This window comes from Papaver somniferum, unplaced genomic scaffold (genome assembly GCF_003573695.1).
Source record: "Papaver somniferum cultivar HN1 unplaced genomic scaffold, ASM357369v1 unplaced-scaffold_10, whole genome shotgun sequence".
In the NCBI taxonomy this organism is placed as follows: domain Eukaryota; kingdom Viridiplantae; phylum Streptophyta; class Magnoliopsida; order Ranunculales; family Papaveraceae; genus Papaver; species Papaver somniferum.
This window is the reverse complement of record NW_020618825.1, coordinates 10,521,124-10,545,500: the sequence shown is the minus strand read 5'-3', so window position 1 is coordinate 10,545,500 and position 24,377 is coordinate 10,521,124. Positions and strand designations below refer to the sequence as shown.

At 37.8% G+C, this 24,377-nt stretch overlaps 1 protein-coding gene, 1 long non-coding RNA gene and 1 other non-coding gene across 3 annotated transcripts; 1 reads left to right on the top strand and 2 right to left on the bottom strand.

Moving 5' to 3' along the window:
• Positions 1-1,031: 1,031 nt before the first annotated feature.
• Positions 1,032-3,427, bottom strand: LOC113326693 (polyphenol oxidase, chloroplastic-like). Its single transcript, XM_026574374.1, has 2 exons — positions 2,165-3,427; positions 1,032-1,956 (listed from the first exon to the last, which is right to left on the bottom strand). Exons 1-2 carry the CDS (start codon positions 3,365-3,367, stop codon positions 1,384-1,386), a joined length of 1,776 nt encoding a protein of 591 aa, XP_026430159.1. The 5' UTR covers positions 3,368-3,427; the 3' UTR covers positions 1,032-1,383.
• Positions 3,428-13,203: 9,776 nt separating this feature from the next.
• LOC113327466 lies at positions 13,204-13,307 on the top strand. Its single transcript, XR_003348946.1, has one exon. It is a non-coding gene; the product is annotated as a small nucleolar RNA R71 (small nucleolar RNA).
• A 7,300-nt stretch (positions 13,308-20,607) lies between these two features.
• LOC113326779 lies at positions 20,608-23,921 on the bottom strand. Its single transcript, XR_003348530.1, has 3 exons — positions 23,192-23,921; positions 23,019-23,092; positions 20,608-22,154 (listed from the first exon to the last, which is right to left on the bottom strand). It is a non-coding gene; the product is annotated as an uncharacterized LOC113326779 (long non-coding RNA).
• Between the last annotated feature and the right edge of the window lie 456 nt (positions 23,922-24,377).

The following is a 24,377-nucleotide window of genomic DNA, read 5'->3' as shown; positions in this document are numbered from 1 at the left end:
CAAGATGAATTTTCTTACATATACTCTTATTTATTGTACATAAAAAATTGTGTTAGTAATAAGATAAAGGGTAAAACAAAAAAAAACATGAAACATAATGAATTCAAGGTAATTTTCTTAATCTAAGAGTTTTGGTCCCACCGTCTATATATGTGGCACGGAGGGAGTACGATAGTGCGTGGTGCCGTTGAAATAAGAAAAACAGTTTTCAATGACTAAAGAAGCCAAGTTGCTTCCCATCTACTGGTTCCATACGCCATCTTGATACACCCCTATGTGTCATGGATAGCAGCCGTCGATGAGAAATGGTGGGTTTGGGAGAGCTTTCGGGGGACCAATAAGGGGTGGGAACATAGACGGGGTAACTTTTTTTTGGTATAAAACGGGTAAATGGAAAGCATTTTCGCTAAAGAAGCATTCTGTGGCAAATTGTATTCCAGCAAAACATGTATTTTTATTTTATTTTTTTGATAAACTGGTCTCGTAACATCAACTAAGAAGAGAAGACCCCAAAAACAACGAGTCATGGTGTAGTAACACCCATGACATCATTTTGGAATTCAGAACCAATAAGATCAGCAAAACATGTACACTTGGTAATGTATGAATAGAAGAACTAGGTGCTGGTGCTATATAGAAGATCTATCTATAATATCATTGAATCTAAATCATCAAAGTTTTAGCAGCAACAAAGCAAGTCATTTGTGCTTCCCCAACGCTATGGATGCATCATCATTAAGTGTCAATAATTGTGTACATAGTAGGTTGAGCCAAGGTGAAAAAAGAAATCAATTATCATCTGGTTGATCAAGAAAAAAAGAAGAAAGAAAGTGTCTAATTCCAATGCCCGATCCCAATCGAGCAATCAGAGAAGTGGATCTCACCTTTCATTAATAAGCACATGGGAAGCGGAGAACTGCCATTACTGTACTATTATATTTTTTGATAAAAGTTGGTGGGAGTTATTAAAACCATTTCATATTAGAATTGCTTCGAGGAATGCAATTACTATATTGATCAGATTATGCCACTGTATCATCACACCGATCAGCAATTCCATTAAATATGATTGAGACACAATAAGAGATGGAACAACTAAGATTAAGATGAATGTTAGCGTCAACATAACACTATTCCGGTTAACAACCGGAAGTGTTAGTTGATCCTGGAATTACACCTTAACTTATTCTCAGACTCCTAAATAATTACTCTATAGAAAATACCCGAAATTCATATCGGGAAACAAGAAAATACTGCATGACCATTACATGTCCACTGATAGAGAAACGACGGACTCAATGAAAACAATCATCATTTATTATATGAAGAAGATAATTGCAAATAACGGCGCTCTAGGCATGTTGCAGTTTACTCACCCGGTAACTAAAGATCGTCATCGTCAACATCGACTAAACGGATCTGAACTCCACCAACAACAACATCACCATTACGAGGAAGCAAAGTCACAACCAGTTTCTGTGAACTTTCAGCATCAATTTCTTCAAGTAAAGTACTAATACCCAATTCCAAACTCGAAACATTTTTATGGGCACCTGATCCTCCATGAGCATGAGGAACTTTCACAAAACTACCGGCTAATTCTCCGTTATGAGGACCAGCCAGTCCCGCAATTGGTTGCGACACGTAAACATCAAACCTTGCTGTTGATCCATGTGTAACTTGTATCCCATCAATGAATAAAACTTCAACTGAATCTGCTTTCTCATCTTTGGTCCTTGATGTCTTTGGCCTTTGCACTAGTACTTGGATTGGCTCTGTTAAGTTTCTTGGTGCGGATCCAAACTCGGAAACTGGTTTTAGTTTCAGTGAGTCACCTGCGCTCCTTGTCTGTGCTGCATTCTGGAGTTTCTTGTATTTTCGACGAATTGTTGTCCATGCAAGGGGTTCTGGAGCGTAGCTATATCGCAGGCTCTCTGGGGTTAGACAATCCTTCACCTGCACAGATGTATAATTAAGACCGGGATTAAATTTCAATCTATATTTGAAGATTGTTACACCAAGACTTCTGCAATATTTGGAAACAAAATTTATAGTCGGCCTTTTTGTCACGCTAATTATAGTCTAGTACAAAATTAGAGTTAGTTAGGGAAATTTGTCACGGTACAAAGAGAAATATAAGAGGTAAAGATCGAGCATTACGCACCTTAACATTGACAACTTGGCGATTCTCATCATAGAAGATGAAAGATGATTCGAGCCAATCAGGATCTCTAAATTCAACTTTCTGTCCACGGAGTTTGCTATAGATATCCCACATCCGATCCACATTTCCATGGTGACCGTAGAACACAGGATCCTTACCGGCAGTGGCAAAATTTCCCATATTATGGTAAGGTTTTTCAAGAGGTCCAACCCATTGATGAAAAACGTTGTGCAAGCCCTCATTCCTCCCTTGTGCATTAGCAGCAGCCTCTCCACCCCTTTGTGCTTTCCCCATGAAAAGTGCTGGTAGTTGCAAAGTTTCTTTGAATATACTATCAAGCTCAGCAAGATTTCGAGTAACAACTTCATCAATCTGTGCAGGAGTTGATGGATTAGGATCATTCATACTATACTTGTAATCGATCACCGACGAATAATGATCTTTGTTCCGAGTATCATCAGAAAGAGGTGAGCTACTGGGCTGGTACATCTTCGGCAAGTACATCCCTTTAGGACTATCCCAGTTCCAGAAAGGGATAGCAAAAGTATCGTCACCAATGAGTTTTCCAAGAATTTTCTCCCAGAAGTAGAGGTAGTAACGATGCCATGGAAGGAAAAACCAACTTCCATGAATTTGAAGTAGATTTTTTGAATTCACCTGATCAAAGGCTCCATTACAGAAAGTGCAGTGAATGGTCGCTTGCTGACCGAAACTCCATGGATCATCTTTTGGTAATGCTTTCATCGCAGCAATGGCTGCTTCAAATTTGGCGATGTCATCAGAGTTATACTTGTGAGCAGCTTTGCGGACTCGTAACGGTTCTGAAGATGATGGTGGTTTGAAGTCAACGATGTTGGCTGAGGAATAAGGTGGACAACAGGCAACTGGTAGCTTGGTTTCATCATCGGTTGCGGGATGACAAGTTGCCAAGTTAGGAGGTACCATCGGAGCTCCAATTGCATTGTTAGCAATAGTAGCAGTAGCTCCATATACACCTCCCAACCCTAAGAGCACATTTCTCCTATCAATGCCACCATTATGAGTAGTAGGCTCTTGATTTTGTTTGTTAAGTTCACAAGAGGTGTATGGTGTGCGGTTTGAAAGACGAACAGATCCACAAGTGTTTCTTGTCGACTTTCTTAGAGGGCTCCCAGAGATGGTGGGATTGGAAATTGTGGTGGTGGCTAAGTGGGAGAGAGACATTGGAAATGATTTTTAAGTGGAACTGGTTGAGCTGTGGGATGACGGAATAGAGAATGCACACTGTGCTTTTATAGATGAGAATGTGCGAATCTTGGAGCTAGTTTGCCTTTAATGATTTTGGTTGGCATTCATCTAGACGGTCCCCTTTAGAACTTGTTAATTTGATCTAGATCCTCAAAAAAAAAAAAAAAAAATTGCTCCAAATGAGACAATGAGTAATCTTTTTCTGTTTTTATGTGTGGACTTTGGACTTTGGAGTGGTTAACTTATTTAGGTATTGATTAAGATCCACCATTACAGGAATTCTGCATTAATTGATTCTCTTCTACCGAGATATAGCTTCACGTGGTACACATGTCGAGACAGCAAAAGGGGTAGTTGTTGTGGAAAAATCTTCATACTATTTTCTTACTGCAAGTGCATTGGATGGAATAAAAGCTAGCTAATTTAAAACATTATGTCTTGTTACTGGTTTGGTTAAATGATCACACTATCCAATGGTTATCCGATGACTGTTATCTTCCCGCATATACTACTTCGTTGTTATGCTCGGGATTCAAAAGAGAAGATACCAACAATATAGTTTGCCCGATTCTGCACTCAGTACTACATATATATATAGACGGAGGGAATAAATCTCTTAGATTAAAAAAATTACCTTGAATTCTTTATTATTTTTCGTGTATTTTTTTATTTATCTTTGTCTTATTACTAACAAAATTTTCTATGTACAATAAATAAGAATATATGTGACAAATTCATCTTGAAAATAGGACTCCGCCTATCTAGTGGTATAAAGAAAATTCAAAATTCCGCCTATATAATAGGTACGCAGGGAATATAGTGCACAAATGATATATGACTTTAATGTACATATTCGGTACCGGTTTGATATTGTCCCAGTCCACTAGTTTCATTTTGAAATCGACTGACATGTAACATTATTGTTACTACCAATTTTTATAAGTAAGATGCAAAATAGAAGATCCAACCTCATAACAAAAATCCATCCTCCTACTTCTCTTCTCGCTCACACCAGTGAGCAAAATGAAATGCTTTTTTAAATTACCGCTGTACCAGACAGTGAGTGGGAACTTATATGTTTAGTTTTCCCGAAAATTTTGAATCTACCATTTTTAAATCAAAGCATGTTACCAGAATCAAAATCTCAACGAGAGTTTGTGTTTAATACAGTATTGTTTATGAAAAATATCGACAATGTAAGTGAATCACATGATAAAGTACTCTTATATTATTAGTGGTGACAAGATCTGCTTACCAAACCCAATAAACTAAATAAGTTGACAGAAGAGATTACAGTTTCTACCTAGAAATGACATATAATTGATTGGCAAAATCAAATCAAATAACTGAGTGTGGGCAAGTAAGGTGTCAAGTTGACAAAAAAAAATGATTATATGTCTGCTAATTTTATTACATGTTAGAATATGAAAGATCATTTTCCAACAAAAAGGATATGGTTTATTCATTTGGATCTAATTCTAAGTCATTATTGCCAAATTTGACGATAGTTTTTGCTCAGTAATCTAAGTCATTATCACTCTTTAATTGTGTCAATTTTCTTCCTCCACGGCATATATCCATCCTAGCGCATGATTCATCACCTTATATCCATATCCTAACGCATGATACGGTGGAAAGTGGACCTGTAAATCCTTTTGGTAGTGGCGTCCTTTGTCTGAATGATTCATCACTATCTCATGGGTTTGGGTACGTGCTAGATAGTGCCGTATATCCTAAGAAGCACATCGAAGCTTTTTACACTGGGAAAAGATAAAGTAAATACATACTTTAATAACGTGTGCAAAAGCTGATCGAGATGCCCAGACAATGTGGGACTAATAATCTCAACATCCTAAATTCTAAAAGATGTTCGGAGAAAAGTGAAGTTCACACGAAGAAATTATTGTCCCATCCAAAGTGAATTAAGTGATTAAGTCGGGTGTAAAGTAGTGATTCTTGCTAAATTTTTCACTGATGTAGGTCAAAGAAGTGGAAAAATGAGATACGTCGTGTTTCACATGGTGTTTATATATAAACAGCAAAATCAACAACCAAGATATTCCATGGAAATGCTCCATGTGATCTCACAGCGAATTGAATGAGTGTGCATTGAATATTATTTACTCCGATAGGACGGGGTGCAGTTGAAATGTTACGATCTACAGCTATCAATTGGATGCGCATTGAATCCATTATTTGATTACGCTCTGTTATATAAGAAAATTATTGTATGAATAGAAGAACTAGGAGGTGCCGTGGTGGTTCTGCACTAGGAAAACTGTTTTAGATCATTATTTAGTTGTTAATACGATTGGTTTCGATTGATGCAAGATATCAATCGGGAAATCATCCCTAGATTCCCTAGGCAGTGAACACATGAGAAGAGGAAAACTGCCAGTAATTTATTTTTCTAGTTGGCCATAAATTTTATTGGATCGGATAACCCACGTTGTTAGTACTTTTTTAGCCAGGAAAAGAACCGTACCAATCAATCAATCAACTAGCAAACTACATGGTTACTTCCTCCTCTGAATTTTTTCCGGAGAGAAAGTTGGAATCAAATCGATCCTGGCTGGCTAACATATATGGTCTTCTAGGATATTTGGTTAGAGCATATAATGTTTATATTTCTGTAGGTGGCCGATTAACGTTGTTGTCGACAGGGTAGAGCATTATTGAATCCGATAATGTATACACACGTAGTTCAACCATCTCCCCTCCTTTAAAAGGCTAAGTTATATGAGCTCCCATGTCGCACGATGAGTGTGACACCCTCTCAAATTAAATTAGATAAAAGTTTTGGACATTAGTAATTCTGGAAAAGACACTTGACGGAACTCTATTGGTTGGGACATTAAAACTTGGATTACACTCTGTTTACACCCTATATTTAACTGGTCATTTGTAATTCCTTTAGCAAAAACGTGGGTACACAATACTTTTATCAGAATTTGTGCTTAAATAATTTGTTACAATCTGTTTACACCGAGTACTTAACTGTGCGTTAAGTAACATCGTCAAAGTGGACGATACTCCCGTGAAAAACTAAACCAAACCATTCTTAACTGGACGAAGCTGCTCTTCGTTCTTTATTTTTCTTCTCCTCCTTATTTCTTCTTAATCTCTTCACCAGCAATTGAAAATCGAAAAATAAATGGAGGATTTGAGATCATATAAGGAGGGAAATGGTCAAGAATCGAGTGATAATGATTGTGTGAGTTTGTGTGGTTGATTCAAATGCAACAGAAAAGGTAAATCCTGGTGTATAATTCAGGGTTTCTTTTGTGTTGATTTATTTATTTCAAAAATTGATTATTCATTCAATAGTAAGTTTCTTACCAAGTATATTTTTGCTTTGTCCACTTCGATCCCCTGAGAGGACACGACATGACCGAGCACCATTCCATGATTTACCATAATGTGGCATTTCTCCCAGTTTAGAACAAGATTAGTGTCTATGCATCTTTTAAGCACAAGTTCAAGATTATTTAGACAAATATCAAACGAATCACCATAAACACTGAAATCATCCATAAATACCCCAATGATGTTTTCCACGTAGTCAGAAAATATACTGACCATACATCTCTGAAAAGTGGCAGGCGCATTCCAAAGACCAAACAGCATTCTTCTATATGCAAATGTACCGAAAGGAAAAGTAAATGTAGTCTTCTCTTGATCCTCCGGAACAATAACTATTTGATTGTAACCCGAATAACCATCCAAAAAGCAACAATGAGAATGTCCCGCTAACCTCTCTAACATCTTATCAATGAAAGGAAAAGGAAAATGATCCTTGCGGGTAGACAAATTGATCTTTCTATAGTCTATGCACACTTGCCATCATGTTTGAACTCTCGTAGGAACAAGTTCATCATCTTGATTTCTGACAACAGTGACACCTGATTTCTTAGGAACCACTTGTACCGGACTAATCCATTTGCTGTCAGAAAATGGTTAAATCACCCCCACACTTAGCAATTTGAGGATCGCTTTCTTCACGACCTCCCTCATTGGTGGGTTAAGCCTACGCTGAGCATCACGTACTGGCTTGACATCATCTTCCATAAGGATTTTATGCATGCACATTGATGGACTAATACCTTTAATGTCAACAATTTTCCAACCAATGGCCGTTTTGTGATCTTTCAGAACCCGAAGTAGACGTTCTTCTTGTATGGCAGTGAGGTTCTTTTCAATGATCACCGGAAGCTCCTCTTTATCACCCAAATAAGCATACTTTAAGTGATCGGGAAGAGGCTTCAATTCTATCTTAGGTGCCTGCACAATAGAAGGTAAAGGAACCTCATTAGTTACCGGTAAAGAAATAAAAGAGATATTACCCGTTCGAGCTTCTTGTAATGTTGTTAAAGCACCACACATCTCCACTAGCTATTTGGCTATGTCAATGTCCAAATTCGGTTGCCCATGAACGTCCAAATCAATGTTATTTCGTAACACAACTCCAAGTTCATCTTCGTTGCTCAAATCAAATATTTGTTGTTCTAACGAACCAATAACATCAATACAAAAAGCGGAGTGCACATCATAAGGATAATGCATGGCTTCAAATATGTTGAAGCGAATAATCTCCTTATAAAATTCCATAGTGAGTGTACCATTGTCAACATCAATCTTCGTCTTTGCAGTTTTCATAAACGGTTTCCCAAGAAGTAACGAAGTAGATGAACAATTATCTCCATTTTGCATATCCAAAATATATAAATCAACCAGAAATATTAACTGATTCACTTGAACTAACACGTCCTCCACGACTCCCTTAGGATATATATTAGACTTTTTTGCCAATTGAATAATAATCTTGCCTCTTTTAAAGGTCAAAGATTCAAAGAATCATAAACATCGGCTGACATAAAACTTATGGAAGCTCCCAAATCAAGCAAAGCACGCTCAAATCGTCGATTACCAATAATAATTAGCACTGTGAAGCCACCGGATCTTCACACTTTGCAGGCATCTTGATAGACACATTTTTGTGTCTAATTTGTCCTCAATGTCTGTATTGTTGGAACTCTATTTTTGTACTAATATTGTGTTTTTATGTATTGGTGGGCCCGGGAAAGCGTATAAAATTGAAGTGAAATGAAACGGGCCTACAGTAATACCGCAAGTGCACGGTTGTCAGTTGTAGCTCGTGCAAGTACGGGTCGAATCCACAGGGACTGGGTGTGTTTGGAGTGTGTAGCTATTTTGGGCTTCTAAGTTGCTATTGGGCTTTGGTAACTTCTAGGCACAGTGGGCTTGGCTTTGGTTTTGAAGTGCACTGGGCTCTTGATTGAGTTTGTGCTTTGGCCTTATTCTATAAGAATGAACTGGGCTTTGGGCCTTTGGACTACAGATGGACTGAACTGAGCCTTGGGCACCCTAACAGTGATCTGGGCTTTTGCTTCACCCTAGCAATGAGCTGGGCTTTTGGCCTTAACCTAACAGTCTACAATGACAAAGAAACAGAGAACAAACCAGGAAGGACAAAAAAAACAATGGCAAAGAAAGAACAGTGAAGGTAAAGAAACAGTAGTGAAGAGGAACAAAGATATAGTGTATCAAAGAGTGACAGTGAAATGAAAACAGAAAAGAAACAGAGAAAGAAAACAGATGAAGTGAATAAGAAAACAGTGAGACAAAAACACTAAAGTGACAGTGGTAAAGACAATGAAACAATGGAAGCATATACATGAGCCAAGGGCAGAGAGGAGGTTGCAGTTGTGGCTAAGCTAAGGCTTAGAATCCACCTTGTGTCCTAGCTAAACAATGCAAAAACTTAAGCATCCAACTAGAATGGGAAGAGCATCCAACAGGAACACATTTAGAATGGCAAAACAGTAACACACATGTAAACAACACACATTAACAGGAACAACACACATTTAACAGGAACAACACAACATTTAAACTACTAAACAGTGAATGAAAATTGCAAAACAAGAACCCTAAAAATTAACAGTGAAATTAAATTAACCCAATTAGGGGGTTTCTCGGCTAACCAAGAACACCCTTTAACATCCTACATCACTTCCCTTTTATAGCTTACAACAAATTACAAAATTTCACCAAACCCTAAATTGCAAACCCTAACTTTTGGGGAAAATCAAATTCGACATACCCATGTGTGAATTCTGCTCGACCCATGCCCTGTTGATGTTCTACTGCTCCTCCTCTAGCTCTTGTTGCGCTGTTGGCCTAGCCCTAGACGTCTGTGAACCCTAGCTTCTCTCACTGTCGAGTTTGTAGCATCAGGACTCGATGCTACAGACGAGAAAGGGAGAGACAAGGGTGGTGATTGACTCCTGAGTTTGTCGGGGGAAGGTGGTAGTGGTGGTGTTCGAGGTGGAGATGGAAGAGATGGTGGTGATGGAGTTGCAGAGCTCTGCAAATTTTTGGGAAGAAGGGGAAGAACTCGATGGAAATGGGATTAGGGTCTGTTTGTTTGGGGTGTAGGTGTTCGGTTGCTAGGGTGTGAAGCAGGTTCAGCGGAGTTTGATGATCTGCGACAAGGAGCGATGGATGATCCCATATATATTGAATTGAACGGCTACGATGGAGAGGTATGTGGCGAACGTTGGATTATGAGATACAACAAAATTAACGACACCAGATGGAGTTAGGTGTTGTAGTGTTAAGCGGAAGTATCGAGGTTTGATGCGCAGGCAAAGAAGCGACCGTAGGATCTAAATGTGATCTAATCTGAAGGCTTGGAATTTAGGTACTATGGTGTTTTGCAGGGACTTCAGATTTTGATGAACGATGAAGAAGCGACCATTGGATGATGAGATGGATCCGATCTAACAGCTGAGAATGGAGGCGGGGTTGGATATAGAAAATGGGTTTGGGTAAGGGTTTTGGGCCTTGGGTATGCCAAGCCCATATCTTCTTTAAGGACAATTCTTCTTCTTCAAGCCCACTTCTAGCCTTTTGGTCTTGTGCACAACATTCTTCGCGGCTTCCTTGTGTAATTCCTCCCGGCTTTTTACTACTTTTCTGCTCTTTTCCGCTCTGCTATTCATCCAAACTTTATTTATTACCTAAAAATGCAAAATTAAGTAAGAAAAATATTTATTCTTGAAAACAATGAAAATACAGAATATGGGATAAAATGTAGAATTAATGCACAAAAGATGAGTTAAATGCCAACAAAAAGGGATAAATATATACAATATTTGGCACTCATCAAATACCCCCAAACCTGAATTTTACTTGTCCTCAAGTAAAACAAAACTAAGGAAATCCTACCTATACCACTGTCGCTGGTCTCTCGAATGCATTTAGCGTATGCACTAAGCCTTTTAAACCACTAAGTGTCCCTAGTGGACGAGTTGAAGTCTCGTGAAGGTTTGCTTAGAACGTACCTACAAAGTTCTAGGTCAAAATATAAGCTCAGATTCCATCAAATGTGACATGTGCAAGTCAGTTAAGCTCACAACAAAATGGAGATGTCAATCTAGCTATCGAAGGCACAATCCTAGCACTGATAACAAATAAAGACATGTGATAAGAGTGTAAAGTGTATCTACACATGTGTAAAAAAGATCGGATGTTATGACTACTAATCACCAAGAGATAGTTTCTCAGGCTAAGAACCAAGGTCGAAATCTAGCTAGCTGTCCGGACTTTACGAGAATTGTGAATGAGTTGGAGGTATTTCACAATTACTCGCGTTGTACATCAATGGCATACACCCTTCCTTGCTTATTACAATGAAACAACAAAATGACTCTTTACATGACTCTTATTTACATTGACTACTCTCTTTTATTTTTGGAACAAGAGATGATGGAATTGATAAATACTTGATTTTTTTGTATTTTTCTGATTTTTTTTTTTTTCTGAATATTACATCGTTTTTTTTTTTTTTTTTTTTTTTTTTTGAAGAAGGAAACACTTTTGATACATATACAAAAGGAAACAAAAGATTACATGACACTTTGCAAGAGGTAGCCCTTTTTGATGCACCCAGTTAAATTCGATGGTTGTCTTTCTTAATGTAACCTCCACCTTCTATCCCAACCAACCAAAGAACAAGCTAGTCAAGTTTCGTTCAGTATTCTAAAGTGATTGGCAATCGTGACTTCCTATCAAACACCTTGAAGATCGAGGCCATACATGTATTGGTAGATCGTGCGCGTGCAAATTTCTTATCACTATGTGAATTGTGCTAGAATCAGGGTGCCTAAATATCTAGACTAAGACTCCTAATAATTACATATTTGCACAAGAGTCAACATTTCAAGGTAAATGAGCTCCATTTTTATTTTTTTTTTTTTTTAATTTTTTAATTTTGATTTTTCATTTTTTTTATTTTTCAATTTTTTCAAAAAGAAGGAGTTTTGTTTTCAATTATGGCATATATCAAAGTATCTACTTTTCACCCCCAAACCTAAACTAAACATTGTCCTCAATGTTTCAAAATATGAAAAATTATACAACATATGAAGAGGATCATGTTGAGTAGAGAAAAAGGAAAGAGAATACCCGATTTCGGCGAAAGCAATATTAGAACTCCGTTATTCAAGGCAAGAATCCAACATATGTCAGCCGAGATCATATTGGATTAGCAAAATATATACAAAAGGAACAAAAGGGTTTTAAGAAATTTTATCTACTGGATTATATACAAAAATTCACCATACACTAACAATCTAAAGAGTTGATGATCAACCCAAAAGACAAAGTGTAGAGGTTTCAACAGCTTCACACAATAATAATATGGTAGGCATGCAAGTGAAGCTGTGAAACAAAATGAGCTACCCCCAAACCTGGATTTTACAGAAGATATAATTTTGAAAACAAAATCGCGCAGTTTCGGGGGTTCATCATGCACAAGGTCTAACTCAAAGTGAACTGTGCTAGGGACGGGCAAACATGCTAATTCCAACTGTGGTTCCTCAAATGTATTATACTTAGAAGCAAAATAGTTCAAGAGGACTTGGGAAGCACACAGTTCCAAACCTAGATTAGGGACTCTCAGAAAAGTCGGTTTGACAATATGGGTACAAACCAAATCTAGGTTGGGTGGAAGGCCATCAGATTGTGACTTATGTAGGACGATAGTCACATCATTACTAATCACATCAACATCTCCTAAGTCTTCTACACGTGTCACAACATGCTTACCATGCTCACACAAATCAGAATCATCAACATCATCAGAAGAATTATTCTCATGCATCGGCAAATCAGTGGAAACATCACAACGTGACCCAGGTAGAGAATCAGACACAACAATTATATTTTCATGCATATTAGTGTCAACAGAAGATTCTATATTACCTAAGTCATCTTCATAGGACAGATGCACATGCTCAAAATCAGTATCAACATCACATGCATATGGAATACTAGAAGAAACATCATTCATGAAGGTCGAGGCAGAGAAGCCTAATGTATTTGAACCCAAAGGTTCCATAACATTTTCAGCATAGACATGTTCTTCTAACATAACATCATCATCATCATCATCATAGTAATATGCATACTTGTCCCTATTAGCAGTTGTGGTGTCATTAGTCAACTCATGTTCCTCTAGATTAGGTTCATATTCAATATCATACACATGAGAAGGACTAGACATGCTATTTCCAAAGTTCAATTCATTACCACCAATATCATGTGACAGTGTCTCAGTTTCCCTAATGGACTCCCAGTGACGGGTTTTCTCTGCAATCTCAGCTAAAAATTTCCATGCATCATCCACAGTTTTATCAAGAAATTCACCATTACACATACACTCAACCATGGCTCGAGATTTAAAGTCTAGTCCCTCATAGAGGATAGCGACAAGTCTCCACTTCTCAAATCCATGGTGTGGACATTCGCTCAACAAATCATTAAAACGTTCAAAATAGTCAAAAACAGTTTCCTCATCCAACTGGACAAAACAATTGATATTTTGACGAATAGCGATGGTCCTATGATGTGGAAAAAATCTTTGGAAAAATTGATTAGTGAGTTGTTCCCAAGTGGTGATTGATTGTGGTCTCAAACCGTAAAACCATGTTTTGGCCCTTTCCTTTAGAGAAAATGTAAACAAACGCAATTTCAAAGAGTCTTCGGACATATGATCATGTTGCATAGTCCGACAAATTTGTTCAAACTCTCTTACATGAGTATAGGGGTTCTCAGAATCGAACCCTCGAAATATAGGAAGTATTTGTATCATGCTTGCATTTATTTTAAAAGGGGTATTGGTTTGAGGTAATACAATACATGATAATGGAATTTTTATTGTGGGATACATGTATTCATGGAGAGCACTAGGTTGGCCCATATTGAAAAGACACAAAGCCCACTATTTGGTTTTAATGGGTTTGGATTTTTGGGAAAAATATTTGGTTTTAATGGCTTTGGATTTTTGGGAAAATTTTGGTTTTTGAAATAAGGAGCAAATATTTTTTTTTATTTTTTTTTATTTTTTTTTTTACACTTAGCCTAGCATAAATTAGCACAACCCATAAAAGAAAATAAAAACAACAATAATAATTACAAACCCATAAAAGAAAGAAAAAGAAGAAAAAGAAAAATTATTACAAGCCCAAATAAAAAATAAAGAAAAACAAAAATTATTACAAGCCCACAAATTAAAAATGGAAGCCCACAGGCTGGGTTCTCTTAATGGGTTTAGGCTTACCTATAAAGCACAGCCCAGCTGCTCTGATATTGTTGCAAAAACCCAGTTGGGCTTTGGTTCTTTTCCTTGGTGGAGTCCCAGCAGAGGAAAAACAGGTTCAGAACAGCAGGTCCAACAGCAAATGAAGTGAAGCAGATGCAGATGCAAATGCTATGCAGTGAAATGCAAAAATAGCTAATAAAACTACAAGAAAAACACAGCAACAATCCCCGGAAGCGGCGCCAAAAACTTGGTGGGCCCGGGAAAGCGTATAAAATTGAAGTGAAATGAAACGGGCCTACAGTAATACCGCAAGTGCACGGTTGTCAGTTGTAACTCGTGCAAGTACGGGTCGAATCCACAGGGACTGGGTGTGTTTGGAGTGTGTAGCTATTTTGGGCTTCTAAGTTGCTATTGGGCTTTGGTAACTTCTAGGCACAGTGGGCTTGGCTTTGGTTTTGAAGTGCACTGGGCTCTTGATTGAGTTTGTGCTTTGGCCTTATTCTATAAGAATGAACTGGGTTTTGGGCCTTTGGACTACAGATGGACTGAACTGAGCCTTGGGCACCCTAACAGTGATCTGGGCTTTTGCTTCACCCTAGCAATGAGCTGGGATTTTGGCCTTAACCTAACAGTCTACAATGACAAAGAAACAGAGAACAAACCAGGAAGGACAAAAAAAACAATGGCAAAGAAAGAACAGTGAAGGTAAAGAAACAGTAGTGAAGAGTAACAAAGATATAGTGTATCAAAGAGTGACAGTGAAATGAAAACAGAAAAGAAACAGAGAAAGAAAACAGATGAAGTGAATAAGAAAACAGTGAGACAAAAACACTAAAGTGACAGTGGTAAAGACAATGAAACAATGGAAGCATATACATGAGCCAAGGGCAGAGAGGAGGTTGCAGTTGTGGCTAAGCTAAGGCTTAGAATCCACCTTGTGTCCTAGCTAAACAATGCAAAAACTTAAGCATCCAACTAGAATGGGAAGAGAATCAGCTTGCTCACTGATTTGCCCCTAGCATTGACTGTCTTTTGAAAGCACAGTCAATCACAGGCATATCAGAGCACCAACTTCTTCCCATTACTCAAGAAAAACAGGTCTTCCTAGCAATTCATCATTCATTAGTGCACTAAGGTTTCATCTGAGCCTCAACAGTGAACTCAGAACATAATTAACACTACAATGGAACTAAACATGATTAACAGGAACAACACACATTTAAACTACAATGGCAAAACAGTAACACACATTTAAACAACACATTTAAACAACACACATTTAAACAACACACATTTAACAGGAACAACACATTTAACAGGAACACATTTAGAATGGCAAAACAGTAACACACATGTAAACAACACACATTAACAGGAACAACACACATTTAACAGGAACAACACAACATTTAAACTACTAAACAATGAATGAAAATTGCAAAACAAGAACCCTAAAAATTAACAGTGAAATTAAATTAACCCAATTAGGGGGTTTCTCGGCTAACCAAGAACACCCTTTAACATCCTACATCACTTCCCTTTTATAGCTTACAACAAATTAAAAAATTTCACCAAACCCTAAATTGCAAACCCTAACTTTTGGGGAAAATCAAATTCGACATACCCATGTGTGAATTCTGCTCGACCCATGCCATGTTGATGTTCTACTGCTCCTCCTCTAGCTCTTGTTGCGCTGTTGGCCTAGCCCTAGACGTCTGTGAACCCTAGCTTCTCTCACTGTTGAGTTTGTAGCATCAGGACTCGATGCTACAGACGAGAAAGGGAGAGACAAGGGTGGTGATTGACTCCTGAGTTTGTCGGGGGAAGGTGGTAGTGGTGGTGTTCGAGGTGGAGATGGAAGAGATGGTGGTGATGGAGTTGCAGAGCTCTGCAAATTTTTGGGAAGAAGGGGAAGAACTCGATGGAAATGGGATTAGGGTCTGTTTGTTTGGGGTGTAGGTGTTCGGTTGCTAGGGTGTGAAGCAGGTTCAGCGGAGTTTGATGATCTGCGACAAGGAGCGATGGATGATCCCATATAGATTGAATCGAACGGCTACGATGGAGAGGTATGTGGCGACCGTTGGATTATGAGATACAACAAAATTAACGACACCAGATGGAGTTAGGTGTTGTAGTGTTAAGCGGAAGTATCGAGGTTTGATGCGCAGGCAAAGAAGCGACCGTAGGATCTAAATGTGATCTAATCTGAAGGCTTGGAATTTAGGTACTATGGTGTTTTGCAGGGACTTCAGATTTTGATGAACGATGAAGAAGCGACCATTGGATGATGAGATGGATCCGATCTAACGGCTGAGAATGGAGGCGGGTTTGGATATAGAAAATGGGTTTGGGTAAGGGTTTTGGGCCTTGGGTATGCCAAGCCCATATCTTCTTTAAGGACAATTCTTCTTCTTCAAGCCCACTTCTAGCCTTTTGGTCTTGTGCACAACATTCTTCGCGGCTTCCTTGTGTAATTCCTCCCGGATTTTCACTACTTTTCTGCTCTTTTCCGCTCTGCTATTCATCCAAACTTTATTTATTACCTAAAAATGCAAAATTAAGTAAGAAAAATATTTATTCTTGAAAACAATGAAAATACAGAATATGGGATAAAATGTAGAATTAATGCACAAAAGATGAGTTAAATGCCAACAAAAAGGGATAAATATATACAATATTTGGCACTCATCATGTATTTTTAGGAAATAAACATTTTTGGAAAATTCGGCTCGAAAAGTTGATTTTGTCACCCGGAGGACAAGTGTTATTCGGACTCCCAAGTTTGGATAAGGGGTAACCTAATTACTAAGGGGCACCCCCAGGTCAACCAAGGCATCTGCTATTCGGACACATATACAGGATAGGGGGAGGTCATCTTCTCAAAATTCAAAATCAATTTTTGGCGGGAAAAGAAAGTTGTTCTCTGGCAGATTTTTGGTTCGTGATTTGGAAGTGTTTTAGCGAGATTAAATCGCTGTAATTCTTCGGAAAGGTCTATTTGGGCTTAACAGGCATCGTATGGGTGTTGGTTTCGATCCAAATTGGCTAGTTAATCCAAGAGAAGAAAAACAGGGAAAGCACGTCACATGGAAGATATTCTCGGGATTTTTAGCTATCTTTGGAATGATTTCGTGTGTATACAGCGTGCATTACTTCATTAGAGACGCGTAATAAACATGGTGGTAGAATGTCAACACCATGCAGATGCGTGAACAAGGTAAAGAAGGAAATAATTACGTAACTCTGGTAGAAAATATTTTACGAGAATAAAACTCATTAGTGGAAGATTATTCGAATTGATGGCAGAGATTTGGAGGTGCTGTGACTTTATAAATTCTTCTGGGATGTCATAGAACGGTGGTCCAGAGTTGGGAGAGAGTTAGAAACATAAAAATCAAAGAACCAGACGCTGTGAAGAAGTTCCTGCTGCTGCTGGAACTGAAGAACACGAAGAACATTGGACGAGGCAGGAAAGTCGTTAAAAATTGTCGCTTTATTGCGACACTTTTCCACTCCTTTCCACGACTGAGTCGTTGTACCAACAGCACTATCTCTGTGTCGTTGATTCTGGACGCCTACTGTGGGTCGCAGAATCCTTTTTTATACTATTTACTTATCTTTCTCTTCATTGTAAAACACTTTTGAGCATCAATGAAATTCTTTGAGAGGTTTTCCAATATGATGAGCGACTAATTCCCTCGTAACCAAGGCAATGGAGGAAGCTATTCACGCAATAATAATGGGTAACTATTTCATTTAATTATATAATTCACCTAATCGCTGCTTTTGCAGAGTTTTAAATTATTTGAATGATTGTCTTAATTATTTATTATTCAGTTTGATAGGTTATGCTTGGTTTAATCTCTTGATAATCTATGCTTAAGGTTTACAAATAATGTTTGAGAATCTGTATGATTGATAGTGTATTAAAGATAAAAGAGGACCTAAGAATTGAAAAGAGTTTTGAAATATTTATCATTCAATTTTGCATAATAGTGGAATCTAGTGTCTTGGTTACCTCTCGCCCAAAACTGTTAATATTTTTGTATATATATTTTTAAATCTAAAAATCCATTACCTTCACAAGTTCGAGTTTGAACGATACCCCTTACCACTACAACTACAACCCCTATTAAATCATTGATCACATCTTCTTTAGTAACATTACTGTAGCACTTTCGCCCACTTGTATAATCTCGTTGGCAATCAACTTATCCTTCCTTGTGCACAAATCCTTCAAAACCTTAGCATACCTTGGTACTGTTTTGATGGCCTCAATAAAAGTAATGTTGATTTGTATCTTGCTGAAAATATCCATGATCTCTTTATCTTGAGCTTGCTTCTTTGACTTGGCAAAACGACTAGGGAAAGGAGGTGGTGTGGTAAAAGTGGGAACCGTGTCCTTAGGTTGGCCGGTTGAGGTTGGCTTTTACTTTGGGACGGTTTCCTCCTCTACTTCCTTTTCAATGTCGTTATTAACCACTTGTTGTTGATGTTGTTGTGGTTCTTCAGTTTGCCTCCCACTTCTTAGAGTTGCTGCATTAACGTGATCTTTTTGGTTCACAAAAGGTTGTGATGGCAACGAAGCTTGTTCTTTCATTTGATTCATATTTGTCGCCATTTGCCCCATCTGAGTTTTTAAATCTCTAATAGCATTATCAGTTTTTAACTGATTTTGGTTGGATTTCTGTTGACTTTGTTGAAAAATGGAGATCAGCATGTCAATCTTAGATTCTTCAGTTGGAGGTTTTTTTTTTTGGTTGAAATTGTTGTTGAAAACCACCTTATCTCGCATATGGATTAGGAGCTGCATCTTACTTGTTCGCATAACTGAAATTTGGGTGATCTTTCCAACCAGGATTATAAGTATTTGAGTATGGATCATACCTTTTCCTTTGATTAGGAATATAGCATTCACCTCGGCATCATCTTCATATGTAGGAACAACTGCAGAAGCTATCCGTTGGACCATCTTTTCCACATTACCGATACGTTGATCAATATATGATGAATCTCCCATCTCGCTAACTCTTCTAACTGTCGATGAATCTCTAGTATAAAATTGCTGCGTATTTGCAGCCATGCTCTCAATCAAACTAGTAGCCTCCTCGATAGTTTTATTAGCAGGTGCACCACTGCTTACCGCATCAATCAAGTGTCTCTCATGCGGTGGTAACCCTTCATAAAAGTGTGTAATGATAAGTTGTGGTGGTATTTGATGGTGTGGGAAACTCGCCAACAATTTCTTGTACCTCTCCCAATAGTCATACAAAGATTCTCCATAAATTTGTACAATGCCACTGATTTCCTTGCGAATATATGCAACTTTAGAAGCAGAAAAATATTTCTCCAAAATCAGCTTTTTCATTCCGGTCCATGTGGTAATACTTTCAGTGACAACTTTAAAGACAAAATTTACCGTTTGTCGCGGAATAAATATATATGCTGACCAAAAAAATATTCCCCCCTAAACACTATATTTGTAGACAAAATTTTATTGGTCACATAAAATTTTATCACAAAATGTGTGTTTTGTTGTAGTGGGTGGTGGATCTATCTCGTCGTCTTTATTAACCATCTCTTTTGTAGACGGTTCTGGTTGTAACTTCTTACTTGCTTGAAGTACCGTTCCTTTACGGGTTTGAATTCCGGACCTCGGATAATCCCAATCCTTTGATGCTAGAGATTAAGTACCTAAAACAAATATCTAGAAAACAAAGTTAAAAAACTAAAAACAAAATAAAACTAAAAGAAACAACTAAAGCTACCGACTGCTCCCCGGCAGCGGCGCCAAAATTTGATGCGCGTCGTTTACACAACAAATTCAGTATTTCTTTCCACACAATTAACTGGTAATATAATGGCAAGGAGTTCGTTCCGACGAAGAGCAGGGAGACTTTAGTTGTTATAAGTAACCGAAAGGGGTTTTTAGATTTTGAATCGAACTAATTAATAAAAGAAAATAATAAAACTTTATTGTAAACAATGAGAAGAAAGATGATCAGGGAATCCTTCGCCGTCACTGAACTGAAACTTAATTGAATACAAGTTTATCTATTGTTGAATTTATATTGTTACCAACCGTAGAATAGCAATAAGCTTTGTTATCCCCCGGACTCCTGTTGTCACTGGATACCTAAGCGCTCGACTAACAGTTTCTATCCAACTAACCCACCAAGAATAATCTCTCAAGGTGTAGATTAACCGAATGCTTTACTCTGTGAATCAGGTTGATCCTTGCATCAGACGCATAGGGTCGGCCCGCTTACTAATATTATCTTTATACACCATTGCTTAACAAAATCCCTCTGTCAGCTTTTGCGATTTATTACTGCTGTAAAGAGTTGATGTGACAATTACACGTATCACACAACCCTAAACTAGTAGAAGAAATATCGATTGATTAATTTAATTGATTACATTAAATAACCCCTCAATATTCTTAAACATCAAAAAATAATAAAGATAATCAACAATAAAATAAAAATTGAAATAAATTTGGTTTAAGAAATTAATTGTTCGGGACTTTGAAATCATCCCTAATCAATAAAAAATTTAACTACTCGCTAAAAAGTAATAAGAAATAAATAAAAAAAAAAGAAATAAATTGAAACTAAAAATAAAGCTTATAAGAAAAAGCCAGGGAGGAAAACTTTATTTCTTTCCGTCTCTAACTATAAAAGGAATATTTAAAGAAGATGAAATTATTTTTGTTTTGAGTAATAATAGACCCATCCAAAAAAAGAACCGTGATTCACACCGAAGGATAATCCAATGGACACAGAGGAAGCGTGCTTGGCATCTAGATAGGGAAGGGTAGAAGTTCCCTTCCCTCTCGCACTTTTTGCGGTACACTTTTTAGGGTACATTTTTTGGGTTTGTTAATCATTTTTGTTTGTTTTTGGGTTTTGTAAGCTAGTTTTTGGGTTAAGTTTATCCAAGTGCTGGTTTGGTGTATTTGAGCGCAGCAAGGAAATACCGCACAACCTCTCATCCATTCGATCTTATACACCGTTTGGACATCCAACGTCGATGATCCGGAGTACACACAACCATCACCTTCCTCTCTACGCGTCAAAGCTTGGGCAGAAGTGCTGCAAACAGAACCCTACCACGTGCTTGCGTATATCTTTTCTTCTGACTTGTACGGCTCTTGGACTTCCCATCTACATCGTCCCTGCCATGTTCTTCCACGTCATCACCGGTGCAATGAATGGTAGCAGACTATCTTCGAACCACAGTAGACCAACTCCTTCACCACCCTCGGCACAAACTCCATCTTTACTTCTTCATTTAATCTTCGCATCATCATCACCGAGAACATCATCGTCACTGCCATTCATGGTAGCAGCCCATCTCTCTATCAGCTCCGGAACTCCACTTCCATTCCCTGTTTTCTCTCAAGTTTACGACAGCAGCAACAGTTCGAGCTTCCCGCTTCTCTGTATCTCCTGTCGATCACCATCTTCTAACTCCATCATCACTCGACACAGCCAACTCCATCATCTCGATCATCTCCATCGTCATTCTCTCCTCAGCACCGGTGATAATATCAGCAGCCACTGTTGAGTTCTCCATCTCTACCAAGATCATCGGCATCACATCCTGAATTTCGAGCCCTCTGATTTGAGATCACGCTTGTACCCATGCTTTCTATCATCCCCAGCAACCCAATGATATATTTAAAATCGAATATAATTGTTGATCAAAATCCATCACCGTCGTGATAATCATGATCATCAAGTTCCGACTGCCATAACCTGTGTTCTGTTTAGAAATAGGGAAGACAAAGTGCCCCGAGTAATAATCCAGGTGCCTTTAGCAGTCTTTGAATTTCGGCAGCCCCTATCGTGACAGCCCTTATCGTGCAATGTGGGTACCAATAGTTCTTATCCTGTAAATGACCATTTTGTCCTTTTAGCATTCGGAGTTCCTGGTTTGCTCATAACTTCCTCATACGAACTCAGAAAGACTCCGTTCTTTCGCCATTGGCTTCGTCTTCTCGTCCTCTACACAATGAAAAGTAAAAATCCTGAATTTGAACGAGTTCCAATTGGTCTTTGGCTCTTCTCTACTTGTATCTAGCTTCTATAATTTCACAATTAAGTGCCAAGTCACTTCTTTTGGATGGTTTTCCTAATTAACACAAATAAGAGAAAACAAGCGTAATATATAATAATTTGCAAGAGAGCCAACAAATACTAGCATGGAATTGACACTAAATATATGTGAAATATGCACTTATCAAAGGCACATATACGAGTGATTGATAAAGCATTAACAGGAATGTAAAGCTTAGCCAGAAAGGCATAAAAGATTTTAAATGGTAAGTCAATACATTTATTATGCTGAGTTGCATAAATAGGGATCGTAAAAGAAATAGACATTCGATGCCGCAGGGAAAATTAATGGATTAGATGCAAGGATTTCATGAGACGCTCAAATAGATTAACAACAAGAGAAGGCGAGAAAGTGGAACAAATGCAATTGGTTGAGTTATACAAAACAAATAGTCACACCGTAACTAAAAAACAGATGTGAAATCCTTAAAAAGGGATGTGAAGCACAGTTAACAAATCAAGGGAAAATGATGGTTTAATTAAGCTCAGAATTTCCAAAATTTAAACTAACTTCAATTTGTTTTGTTTTGGCTACAAGTGAGCTAAAGGACTTGGTGAACAATATTAAATCACGAGATGCAGGGTAGTAAGAAGAGCAAAACAAGATAAAAGGGAATCTATAAAATTATTTCAACTGTTGACTAAAAATGGAGATTTCAAACACAGACCTCATTGGGTCATTTTAACAAACGGTCAAAGGGTTAGTTCAAAAGTTCTGTAGAAACCTTGAGTTATGATAAAAAATCAAACTTGATAGTTGCCTAGCATTTCTAATATTTCATAAACTAACACTTGAAATTAACCACAGTAGAACATACAAGGGTTAAACCTTGAATAAGCTACATTCACAAAATTCAAATCAATGGAACACGAAACTCACTTGTAGACCTGCCACTCATACGGAGGTCCATAGTTACATCCCTTACTAGTTCTATGCTCAAACTTTAAAGCCACCTGCAACACAAATTCAAACAAAATGAATTCAATACAACAAAATCAACACACTATAACACTGATCATCATCAAATCAAAACCAACAATGTCTATCTATACCTCTAGAGCAGTCGGACCAGAAGTCCCACTTCCACCTGAAACCCTTTTACCAACATATACTTGACCAAATCTTCTCTTCTTTTACTCTTCCAACCATCACCATTATGCATCTTCTCTTCTTTTTTCCCAACCTTCAAATCCTCTTCTTCTTCTACAAATTTATACTCCTCCAAATAAAACCCCTAACTCTACACTATTCACAGGGTTAGTCAAAATAAAAAACAAACAAACAAAATCAAATCAAACTAGTAGAAGTTGATTGTTTATAGCAGATGATAATCAACAAACTGTTACAAATCACTTATTAGATGATGATAATCAACAAACTGTTGCACAAACACCCATCAGATGATTAGAATTTTAAATCTCAGAAACAAAATCGATCTAGGGTTACAAATATTTCAAGTAAATATATGATAGATCGACATTTCTGGTGTATGGGTTTCGATTTGGATGTATGGGTTAAAAAATAAAGGTTTTGATTTCGGGGTGATGACCAGAAATTTTAGCCAATCGAACAGATGATTAACCCAAACGAAACCCTAAAATCTGAGAGGGAAGAGAATGAGAGGCGGAAGGAGAAAAAGAGAGAGAAAGAAAATGAAAAATGAAAAATGAGAAGATAAGTCGATGATCGAAGATTATTGAGAGGATTGAGAGATTTCTGTGAAGATGAAGTTTCACTAGGGTTTGAAAGAAGAGAGGCAGGAGCAGAAAAGTGAAGAGAGAAATGAAAAATGAAAAAACGATTTGTCGATTTTCTCCAAGGAAATGAGATGAAAAGTGGCAAGCATGTGAATGGCATACGCATGGGAGGAAATATCCTCAAGTATTACTATCTTGGGTGGAAACATAATAGCACGCATGTGAATGGCACACGCACATTCTAAAGGTGTTACCACCCAAGTGCGACCAAGCGTGTGACTGGCACGCCTATAAAAAAATTCGTAAAGGTTTACCTCTGGTACGAATTTCTACAAAATTAGTAACGTCTTGTGCCTATTACGAATTTTTGTAACGGCCATTGTAAGGGGAAGAAAGAACAAAAGCAGAATCTTCACCTCTAGAGCCGTTACGAATGCCTGTTACGATTCAGGGAATTTGGTGTAGTGGGTGTTTCCAATATCTGTCTGAAGGTCAGTGCCAAGATAAACCTAAAAATCCCGTTGGATTAAGATACTGGTCT